The sequence below is a fragment of the Diospyros lotus genome, chromosome 7, assembly GCF_014633365.1.
Source record: "Diospyros lotus cultivar Yz01 chromosome 7, ASM1463336v1, whole genome shotgun sequence".
Lineage (NCBI taxonomy): Eukaryota > Viridiplantae > Streptophyta > Magnoliopsida > Ericales > Ebenaceae > Diospyros > Diospyros lotus.
The window spans coordinates 23,201,909-23,216,869 of record NC_068344.1 but is presented as its reverse complement, the minus strand read 5'-3'; the positions used below and the strand labels follow the sequence as shown (position 1 = coordinate 23,216,869).

General features: G+C 35.5%; 1 protein-coding gene across 4 annotated transcripts in view; it reads right to left on the bottom strand.

The window, feature by feature from the left end:
* Nucleotides 1–4,483: 4,483 nt before the first annotated feature.
* LOC127806380 (uncharacterized) overlaps nucleotides 4,484–14,961 on the bottom strand; it is a 50,749-nt gene continuing 40,271 nt past the window's right edge. For 2 of the 4 annotated variants that reach the window (XM_052343617.1, XM_052343621.1), the window contains one exon: nucleotides 11,032–11,683. In XM_052343617.1, the coding sequence (XP_052199577.1) occupies nucleotides 11,348–11,683 (336 nt within the window). In that variant the 3' untranslated portion in view covers nucleotides 11,032–11,347. Of the gene's footprint in view, nucleotides 4,640–11,031; nucleotides 11,684–14,961 lie in introns of those variants that run through there. The other 2 variants (XM_052343620.1, XM_052343619.1) reach the window with 2 other exon arrangements.

Genomic DNA, 14,961 nt, shown 5'->3' with positions numbered 1-14,961 from the left:
ATGGCTGAAGTAAGGAGCAAAGACACACCCTTGAATACATCTTCTTCTCAAGAACTTGCAGGCACTGCATTGAGAACCATATGTTGGAGTTATGGCCAGAACTGCAACTGGGGCAGCAAAGGAAGTTGAAGGAGCAGCATCAACAGCAGTAGCATCAGTGGCCATAGTAGATTTTGCTCTTTGGTGAATAGTAAAAAAAAACGAGCAATATATGCTCTCTGGTGAACAATGGAAAGACTGAAGGAAAACTGAAAAGAGAAAGACTCACTGATTTCGTCTAAACCTTCTTGCAAATGGACGAAGTTCGATTATATAACCGGACCCAACCCGACATGGAAACAGACACTCCGTGAAACCAGCCTCAAAATCTGTAGAAAATCCGCGAGACATGCTGGAGAGAAACACGCAGAGAAAAATCAGAAAGGTTGTTGGGACTCGCGACAACATTTGGACGCTCGCAGAAATTCTGAAAAACTGTTGGAACACGCATTGAACGCGTGGAGAGAAATTCGAAAAGTTGTTTCAGATATAATAATAATAATAATAATATATGTTATAAAATAAAATATAAATAATTTAAATTATTGCCTCAAATTAATATCTATTTAAAAAAATGTAATTATATAATAAATCCATTTTGAATAAAAGAGAACATTTTTCTGTGTGTTGAATTTCTAAATGTGTTCTCATATATATATGAAAGATAGATATGTGCTAAATGCAAAAATATTTTACGAAAAATACTATTATCAAATAACTTTATACTGCATCATAATTTTAAAATTATTTTCATACATTTATATTGTCAGTACTTTCTGTTTATCATCCATCATATTGTTTATGTGGATTATGCTTGGTAAATTTCTCTCATGGACTGTATTGTTTAAATCTTTATTTTCTTCATTAACAATGTCTTTTTGATTATGATAAAAAATGAGAGAAAAATAAGATGTTATGAGATGAGAGATTGTATGTTTGAAAGTGTGAATTGTATATTATTTTTGTATGAGGGAGAAAAATATATCATGATATTTTTTCGTGTATGTGAGGAAATAGTATATCTGATAGATAGGACATCAAGCAAGTGCAATCAAGGCAATCAGGTTTGGTCTTTAAGACTCTTAAAAATTATTTTATCTATTAAGCTATATCGAAAACACTTTTATGCTATTAGTATTTTTTAAAGAGAGAGCTTATAGTATAAAATTAAGAGGGAGTTCAAAAATATTTTATCAAATTAATAATCTCATAAATCATTTTTTTTTTTTTTTGGTCATCATCGAAAAGAGGGAGAATGTTGAGTCAACTTGCTCATATTCATTAAGTTTTGATAATTAACAAAAATATTTTTATGATATAAATGTTTTCTCTTACTTATGCAAAAAGTAAATTTATTTTGAATTAAAAGAGAATTGATTTTAGATATGTTTTCTTATTTTAATCATTTATGTCTCAAAAGCTTATATTTAAATATTTAAATTTTTAAATTTTGAATTAATGGAGAATTGTTTTTAGACATGTTTTCTCTTACTCGTGCAAAAAGTAAATTTATTTCAAATTAAAAAAGATTACTTTTGGACATGTTTTCTTGTTTTAACCATTTATGTCTCAAAGTTTATATTTGAATTTTCAAATCTTGATTTCTCATGTAAAAAGTAAATTTATTTTGAATTAAATGTGAGACATGTTTTCGTATTGTTTGAGAAAGCCTAAACATTTTTTGAATTTCAAACTTTATATTAACATTTTCTTTAATGGCTAGTGTGTTTGGAAGATGTATATATATAGAGTAAGTATGGAAGCTCAAGTAGAACAAACTTAATAGAGCATTCAAATAAGAGTCAAAAGATTTGAAGTGCTGGAAGTGTGCTAGCTGGTAGAATTATTAATCGTTAGTGACTTGTTTGTAATTGACTCTGGTTGTAAGTTTGTTATTTTTACTCACTTGTTGTGTAAGGGAATTATTTTACTCACTTGTTGTGTGAAGGGATTATATTTGCTAGTAGTATGCTAGTGGTTTTTGCTTAAGCAAGAAATTGTATGTTGGTTCTAACTCCAATTAAAAGCTAGTGTTGATTCTCCCTAGTGGAACCTCAAACTAAGTCTTAAGAGAGAATTAGGCTCTTTAGAGCCAAATCTCTATAAATTTCTCTTATTCCTTGTGATTGTGTGATTTTATTGTTATTAATCCTATTGCAATCAACACATATTAAAATCACAAATTTAAGAGTTTTTAAAAAAGTTTAAATTATTAATTAATTTTTAAAAACCCATTTCACCCCCTTCTTGGGTATTTTTCTGGGCAACATCGACCATCAAGCAGTATGATGACGCAAACAACCCCTTTGACCATATAGAGTTCTTCACCTCACACATGTTAGTGTAAGCTGCATCAAATGGAATGTGGTGTCGAGTCTTGAATGGGAATACCTAGAATTGGTATTTCCAATAACCTAACTATTTTGTCCATGGCTTTGAGGAGCTAAAGATAAGTTTCCTCGCTCATTACGCACCCTTGAGGTGTCTTAGGAAGGTGACAATGGCTTTAGTTAACATCCAACAAGGGAAAAATGAGTCCTTGAGAGACTATGTTACTTAGTTCAATGAAGAGGCAAAGACTTCGACCAGTACATTGCAATGGTTGCATTCCAAAATAGCCTAAAGGGTGGTCGACTACTTGACTTGTTGCTTAAAAATGCCCCTGACTTATTTCTCAAACATCTTTAAGTGTCGTGAAATACATAAGCATGAGAAAAGTCTACTGAACCTAAAAGGCCGAGCAAACGAAAAATATAGAGAGAAAAGAATAAGATGCTAGGACAAGAGGCTCAACAAATTGATCGCAGGGAAATAGTGCAAAACCAGATCAATTTAACCAACCCTATAGAACTTTGGTTAGGTATACACCTCTAAAAGCCTTGAGGATCAAGATCTTTATTACCATCAAGAAAAATGACTCCTTAAGGAGGCTGAATAAAATGAAGGCCCCAAGCCAAGTACTATCGATTTCTTAAGGACCACAGTTGTGACACCAAGGACTACAAACAACTAAGGAAGGAGATACAAGATTTGTTGAATTGAGGATATCTTCAGTAGCCCATCGCTTAGGAAGGGGAAAGAATCAAGCAAGAAGACCAAAGATGGAGGAGCCCGTCTCATCTCTACCATTATTAGTGGCTGGAAGTTGAGGTAAATCCCAGTCGATGTTAGGAGCTCCTCAGAGATCCTATATATAGCGAACGGCCTTTCTTGATATAGGATATAAGATGGAACAACTCAAGTTGGTTCAAGTTCCCTTAATCGACTTTGATGGGAAAGTAGTGTATGTCGACTGGTCCATATAGATCTTTGTGACTGCAGAGGCAAGCTTAAGGAAAGTAACTACTAATCTTGATTTCTTAATGGAAAATACTCCTTCAACTTACCACATTATCTTCATTAGATTGGGATTGACCACTTTCCAAGCCACCCTATGCACCCATAGAATGGTGATAAAGTTCCCCAACCCTAACAAAATGAGAAAATTTAGGGTTGACCTGGTGAATTCTATGTATCATCCTTTCATTCTCAACTAATGAAAAAAGCTTGAAAGGCAAGGTAAAAGCCCTTCTGTCTAACTTAGGTGGAAAGCACTCTTAATATTTCTTCCCTAAAACCAACCATGATAACACCCTCAGGTCTAACAAGCTGTGTGTTGGAAAGGCTTAACAAGCTAAAGGTGATGGGATGCCAATTGATGAGTTAGTTGAAGTCCTTCTCCAAGAGGACCATAACTCTTAATTAGTTAATCCTGTCAAAAGTTAGGTCATAATACTCAGAAGTTTTTTTTTTTTTTTTTTTAATGTAAGAATCGAAGGAAGCCCCAGCACATAAGCTTTCGACAGAGACCGTCACCTTCTCCCCTATAACCTATGGGCATTTGTTAGAACAGTAGGTTCTATGGCACACACCAAGAGGGGGGTGAATTGGTTATTTTAAAAACTTGATTTAAAAATTTTGAAATCCTTTTGATTGAAAGTAAAAATTCAATGCAAGTGAGGATAATGAAATGCTAGCAATGATAAATATATCAAAGTACACAAGCATAAGAAAACACAAGGATTTATAGTGGTTCGACTTAACCAAGCCTAATCCACTACCTTAGCTCCTCACTAAGGATTTTTCAAACCATCCACTAAAACCCCCTACTTAAACCAAGTAGGTCCTCTAGTCAAAGACTAGGAAATACAACCTCTTGCTCATACAAGCAAGCCCTCTAGCACCTAGCTAGGAAAAACAGCCACTTGCTTCAACGAGCAAGTCTTCTAGCACAAAGCTAGGAAAAATTTAGAAATATAGAAAATGAGATAATCTAAGAGATGAATCTCTTAGTTACAATGTCTCTCAAGATTAAACAAGGCTTAATTGAATGGATTTACAATGATAGAACAGCAAAGCCTTGAAGAGAAAAATAAAACAATGAAAGCCCAAACACTGTAAGCTCGAATAAAATTGTTTGCAATTGCTAGATCATCTCGTTTCCGTCCATTAGCCTCTCCTTGATCATCCATGAGATGTATATATAAGTGTCCCACAAAGTTGAAGAGAAATATAGCCGTTTGGAGCCGTTGGGATTTGAAAAAATAGCCGTTGGAGCTTTCTGCAAAAAGAAATAGTCGACAGAAGAAATGCATAGTTGACTATTTTTACAAGTAAAGCAAGAAATAGTCGACAGACAAAACGAATAGTCGACTATCTTATAACACAAATTTTCAATAGTCGACAGACACATTCCAATAGTCGACAGATGCAAAAATGTGAAGAAAATTTTGAAACTTATGAACAAAAATAGTCGACAGACCAAAAGGCATAGTCGACTATCCTTACTCGATAGTCGACAGATGCTAAAATAGTCGACAGATGCCTTGAATAGTCGACAGATCAAATAGAATAGTCGACTATTTTCAAGCATAGTCAACAGAATGAAAAACATAGTCGACTATCCTTTTGAAAAGATTGAAAATTTATCAAATCCTCATTTGATTCTTTTGAATCCTCATTTTGATTATTTTGAAAGCTCATTTTGATTATTTTGAAAGCAAGTTGAGATTATCAAAAGTATATTTTGAAACAAATCTCTCTCAACAAGCCATACTCAATATTTCCTCTATAAGATTTCATATCTTGCTTTAAGACTTATATACTAAAAATTCATTTCCTCATTCATATAATCCACATAGATTGATTTTCATATATTGATTTTCATATAGTCATTATCAAAACCATTTTATTACTCAAGAGTAAAATATCAATTGACCCAAACCAGGCAATCAGGCTGAGCCAAGTAAGACCAAGTCAAAGACCCATGCCCGTGGCCCCTCGTGTATTAAAGCGATACCTACTGCATTACCCAAGATTTGAACACACAATCTTGGCATACCCAACACCCGAATCCCATGCAATTGATCACTTGAGCTACCCCGAGGGGTTCCTCAAAAAGTAATCACCCATAAAGTCAGCATCAACTAAGGTTGCAAGCCAGTGAAGCAACAAAAATGGAAATTCATGCCCAATAAAGCTCGGGCCAATTAAGGAAAGGTAGATAAACTACTCGGTATGTTTAGAAGGTTGATTACACTAAATAACTAGCTATGGTGTTGGTTTCCAAAGAGTTAGGAAAATGAAGGCTTTGCATTGACTTTACTGAGCTAAACAAAGTTTTCCTAAAGGACAACCCTCTTCCGAGCATCGATGCCGTTATCAACTACATGGTTGGGTGTAAACTGATGAGTTTCTTAGACACCTTCTAAGGTTACTATCAAATACCCCTCACCCTAAGGACTAAGGGAAGACAACATTTATAATTGACAAGACCATCCATTGCTACCGAGTCATACCCTTCAAGCTTAAGAATGCTAGGGCCACTTACTAGAGGTTTGTTAACAAGCTCTTCAAGGCACAACTAGACCAAAATATGGAAGGATACATGGATGACATGCTCATCAAAGGAAGAAAGCCAAGCAACACTCATGCGATCTCAATTAATGCTTCTAAACCTTAAGATAATTCAACATGAAGCTAAGCTCGATAAAATGCACCTTTAAGGTTACGACTGAGAGATTCCTTGACTTCATTATCCCCCACTAACGAATCAAGGTGAAACTAGAGAAAGTTTGGGCTATTCTCGATTTTGCCCCACCAAGAAACATGAAAAAGAAATAGAGGTTGACAAGTCGAATGGAAACACTCAAGTAATTCCTCTCTTGATCAACAAAAAAATGACTACCCTCCTTTTAAACACTTATGGGAAGTTCAAGGCTTGAGAAAAATTATATGAGCACGTCACAATCTTAGGCAAAAAGGCTAGAAGCTAAGACTACCACAATGGTCTTATCAAGTCTTATCAATTTTTCTTCCAAAGTAATTGAGGTATGGGGTATAAGCATCCTTATTTGCATTACTTGACATGAAATACATCATTACATAACAATATGTCGACGATATGCAAAAAATGGTTATGCACGTGTTAGTTACTATTTTTTGAAAATACATGAATATGCAATCTATGGTATTCTTTTATGCATGTTAAAATTACCAAAAATGTTTAGTCATGTCATAAACCTTATGAAAAAAGTTTTTGGAATGCTTAGCCCACCCCTAAATGTATATGTGTGTGTGTGTGTAAATGTGGTAGTTGAACTATCGAAAAGGGAATTGTTTGATGGAGAGAAGAGAAGATAACAAATTTGATCCTTAGAGTTTCATATTCATTTTCAAATTATATTCCTCCAATGGTATTATACTCTTATTAATGTTGTATCTTGAATGTTGTCCAGAAAAATAACTCAAGAGAGAGTAACTTTTGATTGAGTGAGTTTCATTGATGAATATAAATGAGCAAGTAAAAGCACAATTAAGCACAAATATAGAGGTTTGGCTCTAAGATTTCATGTCCTCTCTCTTCAAACTAAAGGTTAAAAGTTTTACTATGAATCAATAATAATAACCCTAACTTTTATTTAGAAACAAAAATCTCATTACAAATTTTCTTACTAACAAGAATACTCTTCTATCAAGTTAAAATCCCTCACAAAGTGAGATTTTCTCAAACACCAGTGAGTCAAAACACAATAAATGACTTAAAAAGCCTTTTAAAGTGATCAAAGATAGGAGGAAGAAATTGCAGTGGTACAATTCAATTGAATGTTTGACTGTTTTAACACCTTTAATTTTGAATGCACAAATTGAGAGTAGAATAAATGGTCTCAATGTTGGTAAGTGAGGCTCTTTTATAACCCTTCCTTCAACTTGTAGCCATTGTAGACAACAAGAGATGACAAGATTAGAATTCATGGAAAATCTCTATCAATCTAGTGTAATTTACAACTTTATAAAGAAAATAAGTCTTGCCTTTTAACCATAGATTAATTAAGAATAAGCCAACAATAAGCAGACCAAACACAATTGATGTCAAGAAAAACAAAAGAAAATTTCAGATTGGTGGGTTGTAGAATCTCTGTAGGCTTTCAAATAAGATTTTTGAATATTATAGTTGAAATAATTTGAGAATAAGATAAAAAAAAGCCAGCAACCATCAATAACTCATTAGTTCTAGAGCCATTTTTATCTTGCATCAAATAGGAAAAATTAAATCTGGAGGCAAAATAGTGATACAGGCTGTTAATAACTATGTTAGAGAAAGGTATTAATGCTTCAATAAAATTTTCATATTTATCTTTTAACCCAAGTGAGAAAATTTTGTTTGACTCATAAAAATCTCATACACTTATTAAGTAAAAGGAATTAAGTATATGTGATATAAGATGTGATTACGAATGAAGGTAAGGATCACACTCTCAAAAGCTAATATTTTATTTTGATAGTTCTTGGTCAACCAAACCAAAGTGAACTAAACTATCTTCTCAAAAAATTGAATCAAGAGGAAAGGTCATGTGTTCGCTTGAAAGTGTATAAATTTATGATCGTATTCGATTTATCCGGAGGCCGAACTAAAAGGGAAGACCGGTCTCCTCTAAGATTAAGCGGACAAACCACGAATACTTGGGTTATAAAAAAAAATTAAACTTTTTTCGAAAATCAGTTGTTGGACATCTTTAATTTACTAGACGGAAGCTTTAGTTGCCTAAACTTCATGAGATTATTCAAAAGATTATAAGTTATTATGTTGAAAACTTCACAAGATATTAAGTTAAAAAATATGTTTATTTCACTTATTTCAATTCTTCTAAAGCTTCATTGAATTTTAGTTTTGTTTGAGATACATGTTTAGATTTGAAAAACTTAATAATCAATTTTGTTATCATCAAAAATTAGTGATTGTCCCCTTAAGGTTAACGTTGAACAATTGCTATTTGAAATTGATTTGGATGAATGTAACAAATACTATTTATTAAAGATTAACTATTCTTTCAATTTAAGTTCGATTTAAATTATATTTTATGTCAAACACTAATTACCTACTTTAACTTTATTTTTATTGAGGTTGAGCTAATTTTGAAAAACTTTTAAGGTCTAGATATTAAAGTTTGATATGAAATATATGAGTCTAAATGAAGATATGACAAAAGACAAAAATACATGAAAGTCTAGAATTCATGTAACCGACTCCACATAGTGAGATAAAGGCTGGATATGTTGTTATTGTTGTTGTTATTGTTATTTTAAGATCAAGATATAATTATTAAAAAAAGTCTCAAATTCTAGATATTATAACACACCTTAAAGCAAGATGTCACAGATTATGCCAAGTGCATGCCTTTCATGAGTGCGATTTTGTTCACCCTCTTTAACGAGGGTGAACATAACCCCCACTGATTTGGGGGTTATGTTTAACAGAGGGGCAATCCCCTCTGTTATTTTTAGCTACCCCTATGTTAAACATAACCCCTAAATCAGTGGGGATTATGTTCACCCTCGTTAAAGAGGGTGAACAAAATCGCACTCTACCTTTCATGGACAGTCTTTTTGCCTTAGTTGATTTTTTTTTTTTTCTTGAAAGAAAATATTTAGAGTCAAATGTAGGAAGGACATGCTCCAAAACTACCCATGGACATGCAAAAAGGGACCCTCTCAAGAGCCATCAGCATATTCTGTTATTATGTTTTTAAAGTAATTTTGATGATAAAAAAATTCAAATTGATTTTGAAATTTGAAAATGAAATAGTTGGCATATGTTTACAATTTTCAAATTAAGTATGCATGGCTTATAGATGCTATCTTTCTTCTAAAATCTTTACAAGTCATACAAAATTTTTATTAAAAAATATTCTTAAAAAATCTCTCTTTGTGTCTTGAAAAATATTTTATTAAAGTGTGTTGAATTTTGTCAAAGCTTATTCGTCAAAATCACACTTCTCTAAAACGAGCAGTTAAAAAATGCCAACTCTTTCTTTCAAAAGTCAACTTTTTTCATGCATTTGTTGTATTAAATTTTGGAATATCATATTCTATCGACTTTTTCAATGTTTCAGTCTACTTCTTTTGTCCTTTGAAGGAAACCAGTCAACAATTTTTGGACCTATCGAAAGATAAAATTCATCATCTCGGTCCAAGTTCTTTTAGCTCAAAATTAATCGACAATAACTATATAGTATCGACTTTTATCTCAAAAATGTCATCCTTATTCGAGAAATAATCAACCTCTTTTTATATCAAGTCAAGTACTTTTCGTGAAAAGTCGACTAATCCTTTGTTGTTATTTGAATTTTCAAATGTTTCAAAAGAAACAGTTTAACTTTTTTATGTATATGTCGACAGTTTTTGTTCCAACGTCATTAAAACGATTAATTTTCAAGCATTTAATGTGAAACATGTTTCTTGCTTAGCCAACTATAAATCTATAAATATAACATAAAGAAGCATGTGAAGAAGCTAATGAACAAATGCAAGTTCTCATGCTGATCTTTCATCTTACAAGTGTCTTTAAGCTTTCATATTTCACATTCAAAGGCAAATTATATTACTTGTAATATTTGTTATAGCCTTTAATTCTCATCTTTGAGATTCATTATAATTAAAAGAGTTATTTCTTAATTAGATTATTTAGCTTGTGAACAAAAGAGCCTATCAGGTTATTTGTAAGAAGATTTGTATTTCTAGCATTAAAACTAAAAGACCTACCAACTTTAGTAAGAAATTTTAGTCAATAAAATCTCCAACCGGCTAATTAGGGGAATAGACGTAGACTAGTGTAGAATCATTGCACCCCTGCAGGGGCAACAGGGGTGTGGTGATTCAAGTTAGGGGTGTTCAAAAAAATTGGTGTACCGTAAAAATCGGCCGAACCGAACCGATCGATTTTTTTTTTTTTTTTTTCTGCGGTCGAAAACGGTTTGAATTCTGTCCAAACCGCGCGGTTTGCGGTTTGAATAGTTAGCGGTTCGGTTTTAAACCGAACTGCCCAAGAAAATAATAAAAAAAATATTATTATAAAAATCTAATAATTGACAATCCTATCCTATTTATTTTTTACACTATTTTATCTTTATTTTTTGCTCCTATTTATTTACATTTAATTATCTTTATTTACAACCGCACCAAACCAGACCGCGGTCTGGTTTGGCTGAACCCAAACCAAAAGGTCCAAATGGAAAGCTAATTTTTCTTAAATTCATTCATCACTTAGGCCTGACCAAACAACGCTGTGAATTGTATAGCAGCCCAGCATGGGCGACGGAGCTAAAAATTTGGTTGAGAGGCCTCAACAAGTCATGTCACCAATTAATTGTTTTTTTCTTTTTTAAATTTCGTTCAAACACTAGGGTGAACCAAGGCAGACACGTCCCGGCACAGACAAACCATCCAAACACAACAAAAGTCATAGCAAATAGCACAAAGATTTGCAGCACAGGGAAAGATAAACAAGGGAAGGGAGCCACCCACAACACCCTTGGATTGCTTTTTCAACACCCACTACCAAAGCCAATAATTCCTATTGTCAAAGCAACATTATTAATTGTACAAGCGAAGGCAACTTCAAACCTCAAAAGTGCACGGGAAATTATAGTAAACAACAAAAGTGAAAGGTTGGTATCGGCAGAAAAGGAAGATGACCACAGTTTTACTGCACATAAATGTACAAGTTGGGTGTTACAAGATTAAATAAAAACGCGTCATGGCATCCCATGCAATTGCAGATGGTTGAAACAAGAAAACAAAACTAGAAAGAAACTATATTGTCGAACAGAGAGGGGTAAGACAAATAAAACTTGACCAAACTGCTCCCTATAAACTCATAAAAACCACAAAACTTTTGGCAGCACAAATGCTATGGTCAGAAGAACCAAAGATTATACGTTGTAGAGTATATACCATCTTTTTCTTAAAAGAAAACTTACCCAGAACTGGTTTACTTCTTCTGACAGAGCTGCTCAGCAGCTTGCTCCTCATTTCTCTCCATGGCTTTCTTAGCAAGTTCATAGCCGGCAAAGTTCATGGCACCCAAAGGAGCAATCCAAAAGAACCTGGGCACGGCTCCTTTGAATAATCCGAGGGGTCCCTCATGACGGAGGATAGAGATGGCCACCAGTGACATCGACACATGTTGTCCCCCAGGAGCAGTCATCATTCTAGTTTTCATTACATCAAAGGGTGTCGTGATTACAGCAGTTAGCCCCCCAGACAAAGCCCCAACAGCAATTGTCTCCCAGGGCTCCAGATCCCGGCCAAGAAGACGCTGGGCAACCTTAAACAGCACAAACCATAGTGAATATACAAATCTACGTAAGGCCATATAATAGACCATTTCATATCATTTTGTTACACAGCTTCATAGTCACAGATTTAAAGGATGTGGTGTCAGATCTAAGGATCTGGCAAGAATTCTTGAGGGAATTCTGTAGAAACGGGGGTTGAGAGAGATTGATCGAGAAAGAAAGAAAGAGAGAGAGAGAGAGAGAGAGAGAGAGAGAGAATTTCAGAATTGTATTAATGAATCTTCTGATGCCTTCCAAGGGTAAAATCAGATTATATTTATACTGATGTGTCATGACCCAAGATTCCATAGAAGGGCATTATAGTAATAGACTTAGCAAGTTGTTAGGAGATATTTTATAATGTTGTTACAACACATGGATGCTGTTATTTTTGATAGAGGAAGCCTATAAAAGGCTGTTGGTAGGAGGAGGGAAGGAGGTTGTTGAATGAATGAAAATCTTATTTCTATCTCTCTCTCTCTCAATTCTCCTTCCCCTCTCCCGTCTCTCCCTCTCGTTCTTCTTTCCCCTCTCTTCTGTTCTTCTGTTTCTTCCCCCCTTCTTCTTCTGATTTTTCCCCCCTCATTCTTCTCATTTCCTCCCCCAAACCAAGCAATTCTTGGTTCTAAACCTATTGGATCCTTCCGATTTCCTATCTAATCCTAGAGTAAACCCTAAGATCATGACAAATGGTATCAAAGCAACGATTCTTGGTTGTGGTTCCGATTCGTTTGAAGGTAGCGATTTCAATGGGTTTCTCATGGCCAAGTGAGTTGCGACTCTAATCGAAAGTTCTGATCCCAACTGGTGAAGCAAATCGGTGGCCTTAGAGAGCGACCCACCTTGATCAGAAGAAGGTTCTGACTCGTTTTAGAGAAGTGACAATCCGTCGAAGGGTTAAGTGGACCACCAGGCGTCTGCAACAGTAGTGGACGTTCCGAAGGGGTGAGTCCGTCAGAGGGTGAAACAATCCGACGATATAAGCCACAATTGTCATGGGCTTAGGCGACTCCAGTGGTCTAGTGGTAGGTGATTGGGTAGCGACTCCACTAGCAATCTTGAATTCATTTGATCATGAGTAGATAGCAAGAAGGAAGGCGCGATCGAAGAAGGCATGGAGTAGTCCCAGTGAAATCCAGTGATTATGGCATTTCCGAGTCCGAGTCTTGAAGACGAAGCCAATAGTTGAGACTAGGTTTGAAATCTAGTAACGTTGGATAGAAATTGATGACGAGCAAATAAGACGTCTCCGAAGGGAAGTCAGATGGAAGAGTGGATTGATTTTCTTGGAGGCGAGCAGGAGGTCCATCCGCAGCTGCGATTTCAGTGAGCCGGAGTTGAAGTGGTAACATGGCACTGGCTGTTTGATCTTCAGGAGGACTGACAAACTCCTTACCAACATGATTTCCTATAGCTAGGCGAACTCCTTACCAGCGTCAGTTCTCTACTGTTTTTCTATTGATTAATTTCTGGTTGAATCTCAGAAATTGAGTCAACACACAAGGAGGTTGAGCTTGGGTTGATAGCTGAGGCCGAACTTGGAAGTGCGAAGCAAATTCCGTGAACATCCTTAGCCTTCAATTCCAGCAGCTTGTGTAAATTACAATTGTCCTAGTAGCTGGATCTAAGTCGCTGTGTGTGATAGAAGCAAGCAAACCCAAGCGATCTTGGCTGTTGCTTCTTAGCAACAGATCTCGGCCACTGCTTAGCTTCTGATCCCTCTTACTGCCGCTAAATTCTATGAGGTCTTGGCTAAATTATAAGAGGCTAAAGTCCAAGATTGCAAGACTGATTGGGTGGTAGGAGGTGGACAAACAGTTCTGGCCCAAATTGAAAAAGCCTAAGGCGACTTGTCTGTGGCTCCGGAGAAGGGATTGAGCAGCGAATCAGTGAAGAGGAATTCCGTAGGCGATAATTCCAATCAAATTCTAGGCTGCTAGTAAGGTAAACAAAGGGTAATTTCGACTTTGAATTCTTGCTAACTTTGTTGGAATTGGAGAGGCGAAGAAGAGCAGTATGTATATAGCTCATTGGTCTTCAAAGTATGTTGATTGTGAAAAATGGGCTAAGAGGAGACCATTGGAGCCTCAAAGGCAGCAGAAGAATTCTTCATTTTCAGTTGGAATGGAGTCCCAATTGCAACCAAATGATGCTGCATTTTCAGTGGTTAATTTTCAAGCAAGAGAGCAGCCTCAATTGCAGTGGAACAGTGCTGCATTTTCAATAGAGTGTCCTACTCATGAAGCTAGGGGAGGCAGTGCATACATGAAGCAAAATGCTTCACTTGCAGCTGGAATAAAGCCTCAATGGCAGCCAAAGAAGGCTGCATTTTCAATTGGCTACAACAGGGAACAGGAAAAAGGGATCAGCCAAGTTGACAAGGAAACAAGAAGTGTAATACATGAAGAGTGCAAGGAATTCAGTTGAATGTTTCGCGAGAAGTTGCAAGAGTTTGCAATGATACTATCTAAGAATAACATTACAGTTTTTCCGCCGAATACTTTGATGACTATCATGGAAGTTTTAACAAGGAGGAGTTTCTTAAAATAGAGAAGCCGAAGGAGAAGACAAGAAGGTAGGAAACTGATTCATCATTGACTTCCGAGTATGTGCTTGGGTATTTTGAATTAGGCAACAATATCAAGAAGGATGTTGGCAACATCAAAGATGATGTTGGTGATGGATTACATCCTTCAAGGGGAACCTATAATGAACAGATTGATAAGGCAGCCAATGCAGAGGGATCATCTGATATTGCTGAAAAAGAAGTACAAATAGAGGGGAATTGCAGCCAACAAAAGGGAAAAGAAATTGTTGAATTACTTGTAGGGAATCAAGAGATCATAACTGAAACTACAGTCATCATTAAGGATGTTCTAGGTGATAATCGAGGAGGTCCAAACCAAGAAATAATTGGGGAAGTCAATCAGAAAACAATACTGAAGGGAGCCAGCAAGAAATTGGGAGACTTGGGACATGAATTCGGCCACAGCTGCTTTGCAACCAGCTCTACAACAATAGAAAGAGCTAATACCTCGTCAGAATTGGCAGTTAAAAAATGAAGGATTATTGAAGGAAGAGGAAGCGGAGGATTTAGTTGATAAGCAAGCTATAAATCGTGTGGGAAAAGATGGAATGGATGAAGTACATATGGCAGCCACTGAGAAATCATTGGCAGGGATTAAAGTGACAGCAGATCCTAATTCTAAGGCTCACAAACAACCTGGGACTACGTATCCAAGGTAAGTCTACAGTTTCCCAATGCTGT